This window comes from Odocoileus virginianus, chromosome 7, assembly GCF_023699985.2.
Source record: "Odocoileus virginianus isolate 20LAN1187 ecotype Illinois chromosome 7, Ovbor_1.2, whole genome shotgun sequence".
Taxonomy (NCBI): domain Eukaryota; kingdom Metazoa; phylum Chordata; class Mammalia; order Artiodactyla; family Cervidae; genus Odocoileus; species Odocoileus virginianus.
In genome coordinates, this window is record NC_069680.1 from 60,228,677 (window position 1) to 60,249,267 (window position 20,591).

General features: G+C 46.6%; 1 protein-coding gene across 4 annotated transcripts in view; it reads right to left on the reverse strand.

The window, feature by feature from the left end:
• Positions 1-20,591, reverse strand: part of LRRC20 (leucine rich repeat containing 20) — a 75,993-nt gene that overhangs the window by 21,992 nt on the left and 33,410 nt on the right. For 3 of the 4 annotated variants that reach the window (XM_020877456.2, XM_070470766.1, XM_020877457.2), the window contains 2 exons: positions 11,914-12,063; positions 1,125-1,292 (listed from right to left, as the gene is read on the reverse strand). In XM_020877456.2, coding sequence (XP_020733115.1) covers positions 1,125-1,292; positions 11,914-12,063 — 318 coding nt within the window. The remainder of the gene's footprint in view (positions 1-1,124; positions 1,293-11,913; positions 12,064-20,591) is intronic. The other variant, XM_070470767.1, reaches the window with a different exon arrangement.

Genomic DNA, 20,591 nt, shown 5'->3' on the forward strand with positions numbered 1-20,591 from the left:
CCGGCATTTCTGTGGTCTCACTGTGCAACCCCATGCTCTCTCATAACCTCTCTGAGCCTCAGTTTACACACCTGTAAAAGGACGGACCCCAAAATTCAGAGCTTAGCTGGTTCCCCCTCCCACTCAGCCAGAGCCTGAGCCCTGCAGGCAGCATCCTTGATAGAAGGGAAGCTCACCAGTGCACTAGGCAGCACCAAACCACCAGAGACCTCTTGCTTTTAATCTAATAGCATAATGCCTGTAAAAGAGCTTACAAAAATGAATGCATAACTGAAGGGGGTTATTATTAACCATCAACATTAGAGGCAATGTGAGAGAAGGCAACATGCAGCTGGAGACGGGCTTCCAGAGCCTGCCAAAGCAGCTGCAGGAGGAGCCGAGGAGGAGGGGTACCGAGGGACCCTGTGAGTGCCGGACTCTCTCTTGGGGCGGCTAGACAGCAGTCGGAGAGGATGCTCAGGCCAAATGAGACCAGGAGGTATGCAAGTGTTTCAAAAGGAGGAAAGGAACTTCCGCCTCAGAGGAACCCAGCTTGCTGGGGTCTGCTGTTTGCAGGCACACCTCCAACTCAGAGGGAGAGACCTCTGCTTCCCTGAGGGGGAGCATATTTGTACTGGAAGGCACAGAGAGGCTGTTCAGAACATGTTTGCCTAGGGGCTCCTGCTTAATAACGGCAAAGAGCTCCTGTGCAGCCAGGGAGGGAGAGCCAGGGACTCAGGCAGGAGTTAACACATAGAAGGTCTGAACTGAAGGGTTGTAAAGGCAGCCAAGGCTGGCAGATGGAGACAAGAGAAGGAGAGCTTGAGGTCCAAGATGGCCCAACTAGTTCAGGGCTCGCAGTGTGAAAAGCCAAGACCTTCTACCTGCCAGGTGAAAGTAAGCATCCAGCCTGGCCCCTGGCAGGCAGCAGGACCTCATAATAGTTACCTTTCTAGGCTCAATGCCCTGTACTCAGGAAACTCAGACCAGACAGCCCAACCTTGCACTCTTGTCTATGAAACTCTGCCTCCAGAGCCCCATGCCTTGTGCCCCAGAAGGCCCTGTGAGCCTCAACTCAGGCAAGGGAGCTCAGGGCAGGCTCTGCAGACAGAGGAGGGGCAGGGCCATGGGCTGGGTCCACTCACCCACAATCTCATTCTCTTCCAGATTGATGTTCTCCAGTGCAGGCAGGGTGGTGAGCTGCTCAGGGAAGTCGTGAAACTGGTTCCGGGACAGATCAATGGCCTTGAGGTGCTGCAGGGTGCTGACCTCATTGGGAAGGCGGTGCAGGAAGTTCCCTTCCAGGTGGAGTTCTGCCAGGTGGGAAGGAAGAGTAAGGAGAGGGGAAGCAGAAACAACCCAGAGCCCACAGTGACTGCTGGCTGCCTGGGCCAGGAAGGCTGTGAGGAAACCCAGATGTGAAGGAAGTCCTTCCAAAGGGCACATTCCATATTCATGCACAAGGAGGGGTAACCCCGACCACTGCCACCCATCATTCCAGCTGAGCGTCCTGCTTTTGGCTTTGGAAAGCAAGGCTCTCACCCCTGCTTAGGATGGCACATCTGGGGTCCTTCCTGAGGTTGGTTTAGGGGCGACAGCATCCTTGCACTGAGGTATCCAGAGTGACCAGACAGGTTTTTCTTACTGCAGCTCAAACAGGCTCTTGAATTTGTTCCCTCCAGTCCCTCTCACCTGGACCACTCTGGCAGCCTCCTCCCTGGACTCTTGCCTCCAGCCCCTTTCCAATCAACGCTGCACAGTGGGACCTATTTCACTTCATGAGCACAGCTCTGAGCTTGTAACTCTTCAGTACATCCCCAAGGCCTCCTCTGGAGAAGGCAATGGCAACCCACTCCAGTACTCTTGCCTGGAAAATCCCATGGATGGAGAAGCCTGGTAGGCTGTAGTCCATGGGGTCGTGAAGAGCTGGACATGACTGAGCGACTTCACTTTCACTTTTCACTTTCATGCATTGGATAAGGAAATGGCAACCCACTCCAGTGTTCTTGCCTGGAGAATCCCAGAGGTGGCAGAGCCTGGTGGGCTGCCGTCTATGGGGTCGCACAGAGTCGGACATGACTGAAGCGACTTAGCAGCAGCAGCAGCAAAGCCTCCTCCCCCAGGTAATCCAGGCCTTCTATGATCAGGCCAAGGATCTGCAGGTCCATCACTCACATCCGGGTCTGGGCCCCGGTTGCCCTGGAATGTCCTCTGGGATGATCTTCACACAACACAGGAGAAGTCATACAACATCATCTTGCTGGACTCCAGTGCAGTACTAAAGAAGCAGTAACAAGAGCTCCTTTTCCCTGTTACTTACTATGAGTCCCAGACGCCGCCAGGAGCAGACACTTATTGTCTCATTTGATCCTCAAAACAGCTCGGCAAGATTTGTCTTACTCTGTTCCATTTGATGGAAACAGAAATGGTGACTCAAGAGAGGTTAAGCAATTTGCCCAAGATAGAGAAGCCAGGATTGGGATGGCCTGGATGCCCTGGTACTGGTCACCAAACATGGGATAAACATGACCAAGGTGACAGGAGACGGGTGTGAATATTTAACGAGTGATGCTATGTCCCAGGCAATGTATTAGTTGTTCATGAAATCTCACAAATATCTCCCAGTTTACGGATGAGAGCACTGACGATCACAGAGGTCAAAGAACCTGCCCAAAGGCGCACACACCTGGCAGATGTTCCCCATGTTCCCTGAGATTCACGGATAAGAGAAGGAAGGGAGGAATGGAATGACAGTCTCATTTCCTCAGGGAAGTGGGGTCGGGGAGGGGTCCATCCAGGCACTGATATCAGGTCAGGGCTGAGTGGAGCCTTCAGGGAGCAGAGCCTCTGGGGGAGGCTGGAGACACCTCCGTGCAGAGCACAGTCTGTGAGTTCTGCTGGGGAGATGTGCCTGGGATCAGCCGGGAGCATCTCCGCAGTTGAGAAGCTGAAAAGCTTTTCATTTGACTGACAGCGTTTTAATGAAAGCACAGCATGACCTGCCAGCTCTATTTCTTTGTTGTTCAATAGCTTTTCTCCACATCTCTGTCTTGCTGCATTCACGACTCAAAGACTCTTTAAACTCCTTGCCATCATGTGTGGCTACTATGAACATCATCCCCAGGCTTTTGCATCATCACGTCCTCTCCTCTCAGGGTTGGGGGAGAAGCGGGAGGGCAGGGATCTTTTCTGTTCAGGCTCAGAGCCTGACAGACCCGTGGGAGGCTTGCTCTTCCAAGCTTTACAAACCAACGTCAACTGCCCACATCCCAACACCCAGGTGTCAGAAGGTCAAGACTGCTCCTTCATCAGTGAGGTTAATTAAAAAGCCCAAGCTACGACTTCCCTGGTGGTCCATTGGTTAGGTATATGCCTGCCAACATGGGTTCAATTCCTTGTCTGGGGAGATTCCACGTGCCTCGGGGCAACTGAGCCCATGCACCACAACTGCTGGGCCTGTGCTCTGGAGCCCGTGAGCCGCAACTACTGAAGCTCAAGTGCCCTAGAGCCCATACTCTGAAAGAAGAGAAGCCACCACAATGAGAAGCCCGTGCACCACACCTAGAGGGTAGCCCCAACTCGCCACAACTAGAGAAAGCCCATATGTGGAAAGATGACCCAGCACAGCCAAAAATAAATAATAAAATAAGTAAATAAAAATTTTAGAAAAAACTCCAAGCCAAACAAGGCATTCCTGTTTCAGGAATGTTTGCTCAAGAACCACTCTGAACAGCAAGTTCTTCCTAAGCTCTTTTTCTCCTCATGCTTTCTGGCTTGATTCCATCTGGTCGAACCCCATTCTAGAAAAGGGCAACTCTCACTCCTATCAAATTACAGATTATTTGCTCGCTAGGTGGTTCATCCCAAAGGTACAACAGATCCTCCTGACACCTCTGGATACCTCAGGTCCTCTTGGGAGGAACAGACAGGATCGGGACATGACTGCACAGGGGACCAATCACATAATGATTGATAGAGCAAACTGTCTTGAACATTCACTACACGCCGGTACCCTCTTTTCAATGTTACCATGTTTTACCTCAACTAAATCCTTACGATGACCCACTGAAATGGCGTAGAATGGATCGCATCATATAGATCAGGACATTAGAAACAGCAGAGCCAGGTTCTGACCTGAGGCCAGTGTGGTTCTAGGTTCTGCAATTGTAGTCATGCCACTTACTGACTCTCCACACCCTCCTGACACACACACAGGGTCGCTTGGCTAGCTACCATGGACAACGTTTGCAGCTGGTTTATCCAGGAGAAGCTTCAGAAAGATGCACTACTTAAAGTTAGATGTTCTTGCTGAAATTTACTATCCTCAAGGGAGATTATTGTTGTCACTGTTTTAATATTTTCCCCACTCTGTGCACAGCCCTCCTGGGCCATATTTGTGCTGACTTATCTTCTCAAGAAAATTCAGGTCTAGTCCTCCATCACCACTGAAGGCAGCAGGTCGCCTAGCACTCAGGTGTGTGAAGAGTGCCGATAACCATCATAGACACTCAATGCTATCCCAACTGTAAATACAAGATTTTGTTGTTTGAAGCCATTGAGATTTAAAATTATTTGTTCCTAATGCAAAACTAAGGCTTCCCTGGTAGCTCAGATGGTAAAGAATCCATCTGCAATGCAGGAGACCTCGGTTTGATCCCTGGGTTGGGAAGATGCCCTGGAGAAGGGAATGGCAACCCACTCCAGAATACTTGCCTGGAGAATGCCACAGACAGAGGAGCCTGGCAGGCTACAGTCCATGGGGTTGCAAAGAGTCTGACAAAACTGGGTGACTTTTACTTTCACTTTAATTCAAAACTGGCCTATCATAACCGATACAGTTTGTTTCACTTTAAATGCATCTTCTACTGATAAAACGCAATGAATGCTCATTGTAAAAATAGAGACATCACAAAATATGGAACATGGAAAATGAAAATCCTGTTTCCAACCCTAGAACCACAGTTGCCTGGTTTTCTCTAGTCTGTAGTTTTCTACGTACATACTAATAGATAGATGGATGGATAGATACTATTTTTTAAAAACATATGGAGGAGGACTTCGCTGGTGGCCCAGTGGCTAAGACTCCATGCACCCAATGCAGGTGGCCCAGGTTCAATCCTTGGTCAGGGAACTAGATCCCACATACTGTAACTAAGAGTTCCCATGCCACAGCTGAAGATTCCACATGCCTCAACTAAGATCCGGTGCACACAAATAAATATTTTTAAAAAATGGAATCATAGACTATGTACTCTTTTGATCCCTGCTTTTTTACTCAATAAAGCCAAGGCAGCTTTCCAAATCATCGCTTGGTGTATCCTCCTCTAGAGATCACTGCTGTCAAGATTGAGACTTGGGGCTACAAAATCACACCCCCGCCCAGCTTCTTGTTCCCCAGGGAAGGTTGCTCTCTGAAGTCCAGCCTTTTTTTCAGCTCCAGGCTCTAAGGCGATGCTCAGCTGCAAGGAGGAGCTGAGTCTGCCTGAAAGGCAGCCTCCCCACCAGCTCAGAAGCTTCATTGAAAAGCAAAAGGCACAGAGAGAATTGTGGCTGAAAAGCAGGGTTTGCACCCTTGGTGTTCAGCTCCTTGGTTGCATTAGGGTAATCAGAGGGGCTGTACTGAAACTGGAAAGGAAGGGAAAGTTTTCCATTACTGATCTTCAAAGGGGGCCCAGATCTGCACTAGAAAGGCAATGTGAACCCAAGCCAGTGAGTCAGGCTCCTGCTGGGTTAACAAAGTATTGAAGTGCTGGGATTGGATGGGAGAGGGGGTTCCAGGCAAGAGCTCTTATGCCAGATACCCAACGTCTCAGGATATGGGGCTTGAAACAAAAAGGAATCATGATGGCTAACATCTAAGGAGTAGCACTCTGCTACAGGCACTTGTTTTCTGGGGTTTACACACAATCATCATTTTCATTTTGCTATAATCTGTTACCTCCAATTTACAGAGAGATGAAATAACTTGCCCAAGGTCACACAGAACCCCAACCTCTCCCCTAGCTAATCTGACTCTCCTCTCCCAACCCCCAAACTAGGATGCAAACCCCAGCCAGCTTCCCCAAGAAAAGTGGGCCTTCTTTTTCCAGTTTTGCGTGCCTAATTCCTGCTGCACCTGTCCTCAGAGTAGATCCTCAGCAAGTCTCTGCTTATTTAGTGGTGAATGAATGATGGGCTAAAAACCAAGAGGACCTAGTACTGACCTAACTCATCACGTGTCCTTAGGCCCATCCTCTCCCTAAACAGCCTTCATGAGAAGGTCCTCCCTGCCCATTCACAGCATGGCTGTGAGAATGAGTTGTGAGTCTTGTGAAAAGCAGGATGTGTGGCAAAACATGGATATTTATTAAGCACCTACTGCGTGCTCAGTCCCATACTTGAAAATGAAAAGGATAATCTCTGAAAAGTAAAAGCACTCAATAAATGGAACTGTTTTCTGTTAGAGGGATATGAGATTCACAAGACTTAATTACTGGATTATGGAGCTTTTTGTGGGGAAAAAAAACTAAAAGCTAACATTAAAGGTGAGAATCAAAAGATAAAAGAAGAGAAGGTGGTTGCAGCTGGGATACATGGCTTCCAGGAAAATCAATCAGACTTTCACAATTATGCCCAGGGTCTCAATGCCCTCTTGGCCCAGGGAGCTATATTCAAGGAGCTCCACATATTTCTTCCTGCTATCTTGTGCCAGGGTTCAGAGTCAAACAACCTGGGCTCTCAGAACAGATAGGGGCTCTGGGAGAACTTCCTCTATCCCACTCCCCAGACTGTCCCCCGCCTGAGAGCAGACAGGCCTGACATTCACTTATTTACTATCTCTTCTGAACTGTGGCTTCTGGTGTCAGCTAGATGGATCTCTCCTTCCCAGAAGCTCCTCTTATTACTTCTGCATCATCCTTATCTTGGACAATTGTCAGGGCTGATTCATGGGCCTCAGACTGACTCCAGGCAAGAGACAAACCCTGCCGATTTCATTAAGGGACAGATGTGGCCGGCCTGTAGTAATTACTCAGCCTGGTGGTAAAGGAATTGCCAGCTCCAAAAATACCCGCCCACTGAGGATCAATCAGCACCTTGGCTGCTGGGACCCTGCATCACTGAGCAATTACTGTTCTGCCTGCAAGGGACCTCCTGCAGAGCAGAGTCAGCGGGTTGGGTGGGACAATGATTGTTCTTCAAATGGCCCATACTCAGCACTGAAGGTGCTTTGCACAGAGACAGTTGCTGCCTGTGGGGGGACAGAGAGGAAAGGAATGAAGTTTCTGAAAGCCACATCCACTTCTTGGGTAGACAGAAAGAAGGGGGAGAAAACTCTTCTAACTGACGAGTCTGGGACAGACTAAACTGAAGTGTTAATCGTCCCACCCCCATGAAAAGGATAATGTGGGTCTCACTGTACCGACATGAACCAGTTCCTAAAATCTATCCTCAAGTAAAAGCGGCAAGTTGCAAAACTGTGCAGACACTTACTCCCGTCAATAGTTTATTAAGGAGCTCTGGATCTGGACCCACAGTCCTGACCCCATCCTCTTTCCTTAAGCTCTCTGTGCCTCAGTTTCCTCATGGAAAACAAAGATAATAAGCATACTGACTTCCCAGAGGCTCCAGACTTGGAGTAAACATCCCCTCACATTATGATGTGGTTCTGTGCTTACACACCTGCCTCCTTGGGAGACTGTGAGCTACTCGAGGACCAGGTCTAGCTCTTGGTTTTCTTATCCTTCCCAAGTGTCACTGCTATTGTTAGGGGAAGCACGCTGACTGAAACCACCCACCCTGGCCAGGCACCATAGTAACCATATGCATGAGTTGTTTTTACAACAGGAGGTCCTGGTAAGGAACACGGAACTAATAAGCCACCACCAACTGGAAGAGTTCAGGAAAGGTCAAAATGAGACCCCACCTAGCCGACCACCTCCCAGAATCCTTCTCTCTGGCATCCATCTTGGCTGAACAAGGCCTGCACCACCAGGAAGGACTCTCAGTCAGAATGATTGGCTAAAGACAACCCGGAAACTAGTCCCATCACCATAAGACCGAGACTGCCAGCCACGGGGCAGAGCTGTTCTGGGTTCCCTTACCCTCCTGCTCTCCACCCGGGGGGCCCTTTCCCAATAACATCTCTTGCTTTGTCAGCACATGTGTCTCCTCGGACAATTCATTTCTGAGGGTTAGACAAGAGCCTAGTTTCGGGCCCTGGAAGGGGTCCCCCCCTTCCTGCAACACCATGACAGTGAAATGAGATGACACATGTAAAACCCTCAGGGTGGAGCTGGGGATGCTAAGTGTCAGTGAATTTGGGTCCAGTGTTATTAGTCATTTGTTCATGCCCTTGCCAGGCCCAGAACAGGTGCTCAGGAGAAGCCAGTGAATTGAGCTAAAAAGCAGGCTGTGAGACTGAATATACACACAGACTATGGCCAGACCAAGTATAAAAATAGGTCTGCGACCCACAACCTGCAGCATCCTGTCCAGGAAATCATCCTGTTAGTAAAGCAACCACCCAGGAAGCTAGCCTTCTGTTAAGTCAGACTTGTAGGCAGTCAGACTACCATCTCCATCAACTATCCAGGAAGCCAAATAACATCCTCTGTAACAGTTGGCCTCAAATGGCCAGAACTTGATTACTGAGTTTCCCTAATGTTTATCCCAATATCCCATTCAGGACCAACCAGAGACAGCCAGAAGTACATCCTAAGCAATCACATAGGACGCCCTGCAGCCAGCTGGCCCGCCTGCCTCCAGGTTCCCTGGGCTCCCAGCCTGCCTTCAGGCACACCTAAGGCCTTCTCCCTTTCACCCACTATAAAGCCTTCCCATCCCTCTGTCTGCCTTTGACTCCCTGCTAAATGCAAGTGACAGTGGCTGAATCCTTGGCTAGAGCAAGCTCTGAATGAAATGCCTCTGTTGGTTCTCATTTGGATGGTCTTTGTCTATTTCTGCAGGTGTGTCTTGGACACCTCTGGCCTGGCAGACTCAGGATACACTCAATAAAAACACTTGAATGACCTGCATTGGGAGGAAATGGAGAGATGAGAACATGGGAGGAAGAGACGGGCCAGAGGAGCCACAGGTAGACATAGGGACCCACTCTCGGCAGAGCCTACTTGCCCTTTGGACAGGTACAGTCTGTGCCATTGTCCATCTCAGATCTTGCTTTTTCCCACTATAAGTTCGGTGAAAGATGTCAAGGGGATATAACCATTAAAGACGACCCTAGTTGCCCAGTGGTTAGGAACTAGCACTTCCACTGCAGAGGGCAGAGAGAGGGCACAAGCTGGATCCCTGATTGGGGAACTAAGATCCTGCATGCTGCATGATGTGGCTAAAAAATAAAAAAGTAAAGTGAAAAAAAAAAGACCATCCAACTTCAAACGGGCCATGACTCCAGCAAACGAAAGTGTCCAGGGTACCCACAGGAGACCACTTGCCAAGCACAGGTAGGGAGTAAGCAGGCCGCTCTCTCCCCAACACTGAGGCAGCCAACTTTCTCTGTCAAGGACCCACAAGAGGATGCTAGCAGGCGGTAAGGAGCTCAGCAAAGCCTATTCAAGCCTCCTCGTCATACTTGAAAGGAAAAGGTTTTTCTATCTGATACAGAAACCAGAATAAAGGTTGGGACCCAGAGCCATCACTGTGGGAGCCAGGTGAGTCTCTCTACTCCAGCCTCTCTATTCCTGGTCACCCTCCCTGGGTCCACTGCTGCCTCTGTGAAATCCAATCACTGGGCACACCAGGGCCTTCTCTTTGTAATCCAAGGTGGTATAGGGGAGGCAGGAGTACCAGGGCACAGGTGGGAGGGCAAACAGCATCCTTCTGCAGATCTCTGATGGAAGGTGTCATGATAAGTATATTTTCATGACTGACTGATGGAAGGGTATCATGGTAAGTATATTTTCATGGCTGAGGCATAAATATAGGGACCCTAAATGTATTTCTCTGGCAATTTTCTACTGTGTCCCCTGGAAGGGGCCTGCTCACTCATTCCACAAGGTGCTGCCAAATGTCAAGTCCTTGTGTTAACCAATGCAGGTGGTCTGGAAAGGCAATCCCAGCTGCAAAGTGGGTGACATGAGTGTCCTGCTAGAAGACCCTGGCCACATCACTTCTTTCCCTGACCTTCCTTTTCCACTGTGAGATGAGATGGCAGAAACAGCTCTAATATTTTATGGGAGATTCTCTCAAGTGGTGGCCCACAGGCTAAGTCTAACTTGCAAAATGTGTTTTATTGGCTTCCACATTAAAAGTAAAAATGGATAAATTTCACATAAAGATCCACCTTTCTAGCTTCAATTGAATAAAATAATCAGAACAATCCCAGGGACTTTCCTGATGATTCAGTGGTTAAGACTCCACACTTTCACGGCAGGGGGCACAGGTTTGATCCTCAGTTGGGGAGCTAAGTTCCCACATGCTGCACGATGTGGCCAAAAAATAGAAGATGGGAAAATAAGAACAATTCCATGGCATGTCTGGCAGAAGCTGAGCAGGGCAGGTACCAGTTGCCACAGCCCCCACCACTCCTTATCATTACCAATCTGAGTCACTCATAACTTACATGCTAGTCTCTTCAGCATTTGCATTTATAACTCCTAAACTATGGTCTCAATTTTGGCTGCCAGCACTTTAGAACGATTGATTTAGATTTTAACAGATGTCTACACCCAGACCCACACCCAGACATTCTGATTCAATGGGTCTTGGGGTAAAGCCACGGCAAATTGATTCTAATTTCAGGCTGAGAGCTGCTGGTCCAAGAGCCCCACTGGCTGGGAGGACCCATCTCACCTGTGTAAAGAAGCAGGCACCAGAAAAGGAAGGATGGTAAAATGGTCCTGGTGAAAACCATTCACAGATGCTCCTGGGATGTCTTGCCCTGGGATTCCTTGACTCACCCTCCATCATAAGCACTTTTAACATTTTAGGCACAAATGCAAAGAGCTTTGTGAGCTTCAGTCAGAAACGACCACACAGATCAATCCCTCCTCCAGGCCCTTGTGTCTGCACCCAGTCTAGGTCCCACCTGTAGCTTTCTCCCGAGCCACTGTCCAAGAAGCTTCCTATCCCTGGCCCAGGTTTGCCAATTCATGCTTTCCTCTCCTCTCTGGGCTCCGCCAGAGTCCCCATCTCCTCTGGGAAGCTGCAGGAAATAGGCTGTTCAGGTCCCTCAGATTCCATCAGCAGCATTTTACATACTGGTTTCTCTAAACAGACTCTAAGACCCCTTTCATGCCCTTATCAGACAGAGAATTCCAGAAGGCAGGAATTACCTCTCCTGTGCCCTCCCCAACTCCCCCTCCCACCCCACCATTTCATAAACACACACCAAGCACCCAGGCTTCAGCTCCACCCCACAGTCACTGGGCTGAGCAGCAGTGAACTCCTGTGGAAGGATGAGGGACTCGCAGAAGGATAAAGGAGCGGGGAGTGGACACGCAGTGGCCACTGCATCCTGCTCCTCCATCCGGAGGAGAAACTTCATACGCACCTCCAACGCCCACCTGTCAGCCTCCTGCCCGTCTCTCTGCCAAGCACCCGAGTCCGCTTGCTCTGCACTGGCACAGCAGAGAAAACAACATCCCTGACATGTCACTCCTGAGCTGAAAACGGCGCTAGATTGGTGGGGTGCAGAAGGGGGCTCGTTAACAAGTCTACTGAGAAAAGACTACTCCAGAGCTGCCAGACCCCAGATACCCTGCTGGTCTATTCAAAACAAAAGAATCACTCCAGGACCCACGGCCTTAACCATGAGTCAATCTGACTGACAGCCAGCTAGAGGTAGGGGAGATATTCAGGCTGCAGGGAGGACACCCTTAAAGGCCCTCCTTGGGAATTCTTTCCTGAGACTAGCTGACTAGGGCACCAGCCCTGGTGACAGTCCCCAGAGAGGGTTGGAACCTTCAGGGTGAGAGCCAGAATGCCCTCCCGGCCTACCTCGGAGCTGACAGAACGTGGTCATGAACTTGCTGGTGAGGGACTTGAGCTCGTTGTTGGCCAGCGTGATGAGGTGAATCTGGTCGGTGACATTTCGCAGGACCTTGTAGATGCCGATGGGGAAGGAAACCAGCTTGCACTCGGCCAGGTCTGCAGTCAAAGGACAAAGACCAGAGTGAGCAGCCACAGCTGACCATGGACTTGCCTCCAACCCCAAAGAACCTGACCCTGTCTCTCCTACTGCCTCCCTTTTCCCCACCCATCTTCCCTGTGCCAGGCTTAAGACCGTGTCCTCCTTCCTCCAAGAGCCTTCATTACCATTCACCACACTTGTCCCCATCTAGCTCCCTGAACTTAGGGCTGATTCTAGCACAATCTCTAATAGCACGGCCTGCTAGCCAAAATGCAGAAGGCAGAGCTGTGCCAGCACACCGATGACCAGGCCACATGGCCGTGTGCCTGAGGCCCTGCAGGACCCACAAGTCCCTCTGGGATCATCAGACTCGGCAGTGAAGTCGCAGGCTTCAGAGTGCTTTATAACAGTCTACTTCTTTGAAAAGAGGTAATTCACTCAGACTTTGTGGTTTGACCTTCTTCCCTGTCCTGTCACTCTGAAAATAGGTCTGTCCAAGAGGCAGCAGGGAAGCCTCTCTGAAAAACAGTCTGGTAGTTCTTTGAATGGTTAAACCTAGTTAGCACATTACCCAGCAATTATTCACAGCAGCATTACTCATGTTGTTGTTGTCCAGTTGCTCAATCATGTCTGACTCTTTGCGACCCCAGGGACTGCATCACACTAGGCTCACCTGTCCTTCACCAACAGTGTGCTGAAACTCATGTCCATTGAGTCAGTGATACTATTTAACCATCTCATCCTCTGCATTATTCATAATAGCCAAAAAATGGAAACAGCTCATGTGTCCATCCACAGATGAATAGATAAAATGTGGTATATTCATTTTGTTTGGCAACAGAAAGGAATAAAATACCAATATGTACTACTAAATGCTGTTGTTGTTTAGTCGCTAAGTCATATCTGACTCTTTGCGACCCCATGGAATGTAGCTCACCAGGCTCCTCTGTCCATGGGATTTCCCAGGCAAGGGAAAGTTTGCCATTTCCTTCTCCAGGAATATTCCTGATCCAGGGTTGAACCCGCATCTCCTGGTTGGCAGGAGGATTAGACGGGCCTTAAAAACACTATGGTAAGTGAAAGAAGCCAATCACCAGGACAATATGCTAGATGAGGCCATTTACATGAAAGGTCCAGAATAGGCAAATGTAAAGACAGGATGTAGATTATTGGTTACCCAGGGCTGGGGGTACTGAGGGGTGAGGGGTTTCTTTGCAGGGGTAATGCAAATGTTCTACAGTTGAATGTGGTGATAGCTGCACATTGAATATACTCAAACCACTGAACTGTACACCTTAAATGGATGGAGTATATGGTATGTGAATTATATTTCAATAAAGCTGGTTCATATATACGGTAGCAGAGAGACACTGAAAGCATGGAGGCTCAGAAATTATCTGTCCAGCTCATCTAAGTCACTTATCATTGCTGAGCCTCAGTTTTCTCATCTTTAAAATGGGAGCATCAGTGGGAGGGGGGACTGGGATGGGGAATACATGTAAATCCATGGCTAATTCATTTCAATGTATAACAAAAACTACTGTAATGATGTAAAGTAATTAGCCTCCAACTAATAAAAAAAAAATTAAAAAAAATAAAAAATAAAAAAAATAAAATGAATAAGCCTTAAAAAAAAAAAAAAAGAAAACTGGGAGACTTAAAAAAAAAAAAATTAAAAAAAATAATAAAATGGGAGCATCATTGTCTACCTAGTAAGCTGTCAGGAAAAGTAAATATAATAAAAAGTACTCAGTGGGGCTTTCCTGGTGGCTCAGTGGTAAAGAATTCATCTGCCAAAGCAAGAGACACAAGTTCCATCCCTGACCTGAGAAGATCCCACTTGCCACAGAGCAACTAAGCCCGTGCACCGCAACTCGAGACTGTACTCGAGAGCCCGGAAGCTGTAACTACCAAGCCCACATGCCACAACTACTGAAGCTGGTGTACCCTAGAGCCCGCGCCCAGCAACAAGAGAAGCACCACAAAGAGGCCTGTGCACTGCAGCTGGAGAGTAGACCCCACTCACCGCAACTAGAGAAAAGCCTTTAAAGCAATGAAGACCCAGCACAGCCAAAAATAAATAAAATTACCTTTTAATAAAGTACTCAATATACTAACCAAGTGCCTAGCAGGTAAATAGTGGGGCTACTACAAATGTTGCTTCCCTACTCACCTTCCACTTTGCCCTCCCCTTCGCATCCTACCCACACCTGTCCATGTTGCAAGGCCAGGTCCCATCCCACCTCTTCTAGAAGTCCTTCTGGATGCCCGCATTGCTGGTGACTGCCCCCTCCAGGAGCACTCACTGACTCAGACAGCACTGATCCATCTCTCAGCAAACTGTGGTCTTTTCCCTCAAGAGGCCAGGCTTCCCCAGGCCTCTAAGCCTTTGAATCTCGTTCCAAAATTAATACACAAAGTTCAATAACATTCCTATATGCCAACAATAAAATAGAGCTTTTAAAGATCCTACTCTGTAAAGAAAGTCAGACAGAGAACAAATCTTTCTCAGTTATATAAGAGTATGATGTCACTTATATGTGGAATCTAAAAAGATGGTACAAATAAACTTATTTACAAAACAGAAATAGAGTCACAGATGTAGAAAAATAAACTTATGGTTATGGGGTGAGGGGCACGAAGAGGGATAAATTGAGATTGGGATTAACATATACACACTACTATTTGTAAAATAGAATTAATAAGGACCTACTTAATAGCACAGGCAATTCTACTCAGTACTCTGTAAGGGCGTATATGGGGAAAGAATCCAAAAAAGAGTGGATATATGCTCATGCATAACTGACTCACCTTGCAATACAGCAGAAACTAAGACAATATTATAAATCAACTATACTCCAATAAAAAAATTTTTAATTCGTATTTTAAATATTTTAAAGTATGCTAAAGAGAAGATAGGAAGAAAGGAAGGGAAGGAGGGAAGGGGGAAAGAAGAAAGAAACAGATCCTATTCTGAACAGCAGCAAGAATGCAAAGTCTATAGAAATAATCAAAACTGAAGCCCTTCACCCTTATCTGCCTCTAACAGCAGCTCAAATGTCACCTCCTCCACGAAGCCTTCCCTGACAACCCTAAGCTCCAGTCCCTGAGTCTTACATGGTGTGAAAGAGACCCCTTCACCCGTTACTGTATTAACCTCCTTTTGCATCTACTTTTCCGGTAGAGTAGGAAGACCCCCAGAGAACATTACCAGCAGAGGTGGACCAGGCTCAGCGGGCAGGACAGAGTTACTGGTGACCTCACTGAGCTGGTCTGAAGAAAGAAAGGGGACAGATGGGGGTAAGGGCAAAAATCCAAAAGACCGAGGAACCAGAGAGGTAGGGCATCCCATTAAGAAGTGTCTTCAGAGACTCCCCTGGTGGTCCAATGGTTGAGACTCTGTATTTTCACTGCAGGGGGCTCAGGTTCAACTCCTGGTCAAGGAACTAAGATCCCACAAACCTCGAGGCTCAGTCAAAAAAAAAAAAAGTGTCTTTACTGTTTCTTCTGGTCCAGGGCTATGCTAGGTGACTCCAGCCCGGCTGCTGTCCAATGTCAGGAACCTGCTCTTAGATCAGCAAGATGGAGTTTGCAGCAGAGAGTGCAAAGTCTTACAGGGAGGGATGAATGCCCAGAGGTCAGACTTCCAGTAAAAAGCGATTGAGGACTGGATCAGCCCTGCAGGCTCGAAATTTGGGGCAAGTTGAGGATTCTAGAAAAAGCAAACCTTCCAAACAATGAGCCCCCTACTGCTTTGTGACAGATGCTCAAAGGTCCAGAAAGGTTTCTTGTTGTGGTTATAAATCATAAGAGCCCCTGTGGATAAAATCAATGGATCTCAGACCTGCCAGGAACAACATCAAGGAAAGTATCAGAAGCTTTCCCTTTAAAACAAAGAGCAAAATAAGGATGTCTTCCATCATCAGTATCCCTAAATACGGTCATAGACATTCTGGCCAAAGAAAGAGAAGGCATAAACATCAGAAACAGATAAAATGATGATTATGTATATATGAAATGACTGCATAACCTCAACAAAGCAGTCGTCTGACAAGGTACACAAATTAAAAAGATCTCAGCAAAGTGGCTAATCAAACTAAACATGCAAAGTTCAATAATATCCCTATATGCCTACAATAAATATAGTTTTAAGGATCCTATTTCAAACAGCAATATAATATAAAATATAGAGCTCAAAAATATAGAAAAATAAAAATTTTAAATAATAAAACAAAATATAGAGCTAATCATAATGGAAAATGCATCTGACCAATATTAAAAAAAGTGGGAAAGTTCACAAATATATTTTAAAAAATGGGTTTGTACATTAAAGATATATAACATTCATTGACAACAAGTCAAAATACTGTAATAATGGTGATTTTTTTAAGAAGTTAAATTATAGATTGTTTAATGCAATTCTGACTCAAATCCCAAAAAGTTTTTTTTTTTTAACTTGATGAAATGGTTTTAAATTTCAACTAGGTAATAAGCAAGAAAGACTCTCTAAAAGAGAAGAAAGTAGGGAGATAAACAATTTTATAAGGCTGCAGGGATTAAAATAGAGGGTAATAGGAAAAGAGATCATATAAAGAAAACCTACAGTCCAGAAAATACAGCCCCTAAATTCAGTTCAGTTCAGTTCAGTCGCTCAGTCATGTCCGACTCTTTGCGACCCCATGGATCACAGCACGCCAGGCCTCCCTGTCCATCACCAACTCCCAGAGTTTACCCAAATGCATGTCCCATCGAGTCAGTGATGCCATCCAACCATCTCATCCTCTGTCGTCCCATTCTCCTCCGGTCCTCAATCTTACCCAGCATCAGGGTCTTTTCCAATAAGTCAGCTCTTTGCATCAGGTGGCCAAAGTATTTGAGTTTCAGCTTCATCAGTCCTTCCAATGAACACCCAGGACTGATTTCCTTTAGGATGGACTGGTTGGACCTCCTTGCAGTCCCAGGGACTCTCAAGAGTCTTCTCCAACACCACAGTTCAAAAGCATCATTCTGGCACTCAGATTTCTTTATAGTCCAACTCTCACATCCATACTTGACTACTGGAGAAACCGTAGCCTTGACTAGATGGACCTTTGTTGGCAAAGTAATGTCTCTGCTTTTTAATATGCTGTCTAGGTTGGTCATAACTCTCCTTCTAAGGAAAAAGCGTCTTTTAATTTCATGGCTGCAATTACCATCTGTAGTGATTTTGGAGCCCAGAAAAATAAAGTCAGCCACTGTTTCCCCATCTATTTGCCATGAAGTGATGGGACCAGATGCCATGATCTTAGTTTTCTGAATGCTGAGCTTTAAGCCAACTTTTCCACTCTCCTCTTTGACTTTCATCAAGAGGCTCTTTAGTTCTTCCTCACTTTCTGCCATAAGGGTGGTGTCATCTGCATGTCTGAGGTTATTGATATTTCTCCCAGCAATTTTGATTTGAGCTTCTGCTTCCTCCAGCCCAGCGTTTCTCATGAGGTACTCTGCATATAAGTTAAATAAGCAGGGTGACAATATACAGCCTTGATGTACTCCTTTCCCAATTTGGAGTCAGTCTGTTGTTCCATGTCCAGTTCTAAGTGTTGCTTCCTGAACTGCATACAGATTTCTCAAGAGGCAGGTTAGGTGGTCTAGTATTCCCATCTCTTTCAGAATTTTCCAGAGTTTATTGTGATCCACAGAGTCAAAGCCTTTGGCATAGTCAATAAAGCAGAAATAGATGTTTTCCTGGAACTCTCTTGCTTTTTCGATGATCCAGCAGATGTTGGCAATTTGATCTCTGTCATAATCTAATAAGTACTAAATGAGGCCTCACAAATAAATTAGGGAAGAAAAGGGTTAATAACTGATGTCAGAATAGCCAATGAACAATTGTGGGAAATAGGAGAAAGACTCTTAACCTAAGAAAATAAAACTCTTTTTTTTTTACATTTTAAATATTTTTTGAAATCAAATCAAAATATCAGAAGTAAACAGACTTTAACATTTATACAGCCCCTTAACTGAGGATGACTTTTTCAACATAGGAGCCATAAAGAACTACAAAGGATAACAAACCTGGATGTTTGTTATCAAACAACAAGCAACAGATTGTGAGAAAGGATCTATAAACCGAATAAGTTGTTATCTTGATGATTTTAAATACTCAGTATAACTCAATTAAAAAAATTAATCCACCAGATGATAGACAATTCGCCAGGGAGAAAATATAATTAATAAACAAATATATAGCCCCTGATATATGCTGTCAAACTGCTTTCCAGAATATTTACATCAATTTACATATATCCTGGCCAATGGCAACCCACTCCAGTACTCTTGCCTGGAAAATCCCATAGATGGAGGAGCCTGGTGGGCTACATACAGTCTGTGGGGTTGCAAAGAGTCGGACACAACTGAGCGACCTCACTCACTGGCCAACAAATAAGAGGACCATCAAAAAGGCTTTGCTGATATGATCAGTGAAAATTAGCTCCTTTGCTGTCATAATGAGACTGGTTATCTTTTATGATTAACTAACCATTTTTATTTCCTTGATGGAATATCTTGCTTGGGTCTCTGGCTGTTTTCCTACTTGGAGTTCTGGCATTCCACATGCCTCAGACCCTCTCCAGGTGTTAGTAGAGCTCCCTAAATAATATTATCAACCTACATCTGTTCATTGTTTTTCTTGTTTAATAGTTCAAGTTACAGCATTTAGGTGTTTTTTTAAAAACAGAATATAAAAATTATATGCACACAATAATTTCAATTATGTATGAAAGTATACATGCCTGGGAAAGAAAACTGAAAAAAATAAGCAGAATGTTAAACAGTTATTATAAAGGATTAGAGCAATTTATTACTATTTATAGTCCTGCTGTTTATTTTGTATAAAATAAGTACCACTATTTATTTGCATAAAAATATTTTCAGCAGATACAGTGATACTCTACCTTTAAAACTGAAAAATAAATGCATCATAAAAAATAACTTTTTTGGAAAAAATAATCTGGCATATTCAAGGATAAACTGAAGTCAGCCAGCTCTTTAATACGAAAAACAGAGAAGGCAGACCCATGAAAAAAAGACAGTAGCTCTCTGTCCTGGACTGAAGTAGAAGTTATGAGATAGAGCTTTCAGGACTCAAGTACTACTCAAAGAAACATACACAGCACCCTGCTCTCCTAAGTGGGGACAGAATGTGTTCTCGATGAAGGCAGAAAAGCCACAAAGCCACTCAACCTATTCCCAAGAATGCTCAAAGCAGCTGTCTGCTCAAGAAGATGAAACACACAACCCACAGCCTCGTTCCTCCCACCTGGGCTGTCCACATGCCGTCCCCCCGCACACCACCCCACTCTCCCACTCCCCAGTGCAAGCAACACGCGGCCTCCACAGCTTCTCTTGCTCACGAATAGTCACAGAAGCACATGGCCCAGCACCTGAGGGGTGCTGAGGGCCGGGATGCAGCCACACCTGCTGCTTTCATTTATCCTCTGCAAATAGCTATCCAGGCCCGGCTGTGTGCCAGGCACCATTCTGTGTGCCCTGTGGCTTCCCTATGATTATTTCTTCTTGGGGACTCTTGTCTGTTTCCCTCCATCCTTTGGTGCACAAGTAGGAGGGTGCACCACGATGCTCCTGCTCAGAACAGTCTAGTTGCCTTTGATGGTAAAGGCCCCCAAGGATACCTGCAAAGAGCCCTGCTGGAATGTGATGCAAACACCCCCTCCAGGCCATGTCACCAGCCACTAACACGGCCCGTGAAGTCTCCTCCCCTGTGGGGAGGAGAGGCCTGTGATCTCCGGCACAGCTCTCCATGGTCACTGGGACAAGACTATGGAGATCCAGGTACCCAGACATGTGGGAGCATGTCGCAGCCCTGCCGGGTCACCTTGCCATCTGTACAGAAGGTGCAAAACATCTCATGTCCATTCCCTGGGGGTGGAGATATTAACCATAAATAGCAGCACTCACTATTTCATATAAGCTAGGCTGGCAGACCTATCCTCTCTGTGCACATGAGGAAACTACAAGTGACTTGCCCAAGGTCATTCAGCTAAAAGTAGTGTAAGATTTCGATGCAGCTTGATCAGGCAACCAGGGGTACTAACCATTTTGCTATCCTGCGCTGCTGAGTCAAGAGTGTGCCCAGGTGTCTGCATCTAGGCCAGAGAAAGGGGAGTCCCTGCTGAGCAGCTCAGGGGGAAACCAGGGCCTTGGCTACAAACTCCTGTAGGCCTTTCCAGTTTAGCACCCACAATCCAGGGATAGAGGCCTCGCAGCCTTCTTTATGAGCCTTCTGTCCTTAGGAACTTCTCCAGGTCTTTATACCTCCAGGCACCCTTTATACCTATTATGCCTGTGTGAGGTAGAGACAAGCCCCTGGGTTGAGTCAAATTCAACGTTCCCAGGGGCACATAGCATGACATCCAGAAAATACAGCCAGGATATAGCTGGGGCCAAGTCGCACTAAGGGAGGAGGACCAGGGAAAAGAAGACCCAGGCTGGAGACAGGCGAGTCATCCTCCAGGTGGCCCAGGAGGTCACCAAGAGTCCCATTCTC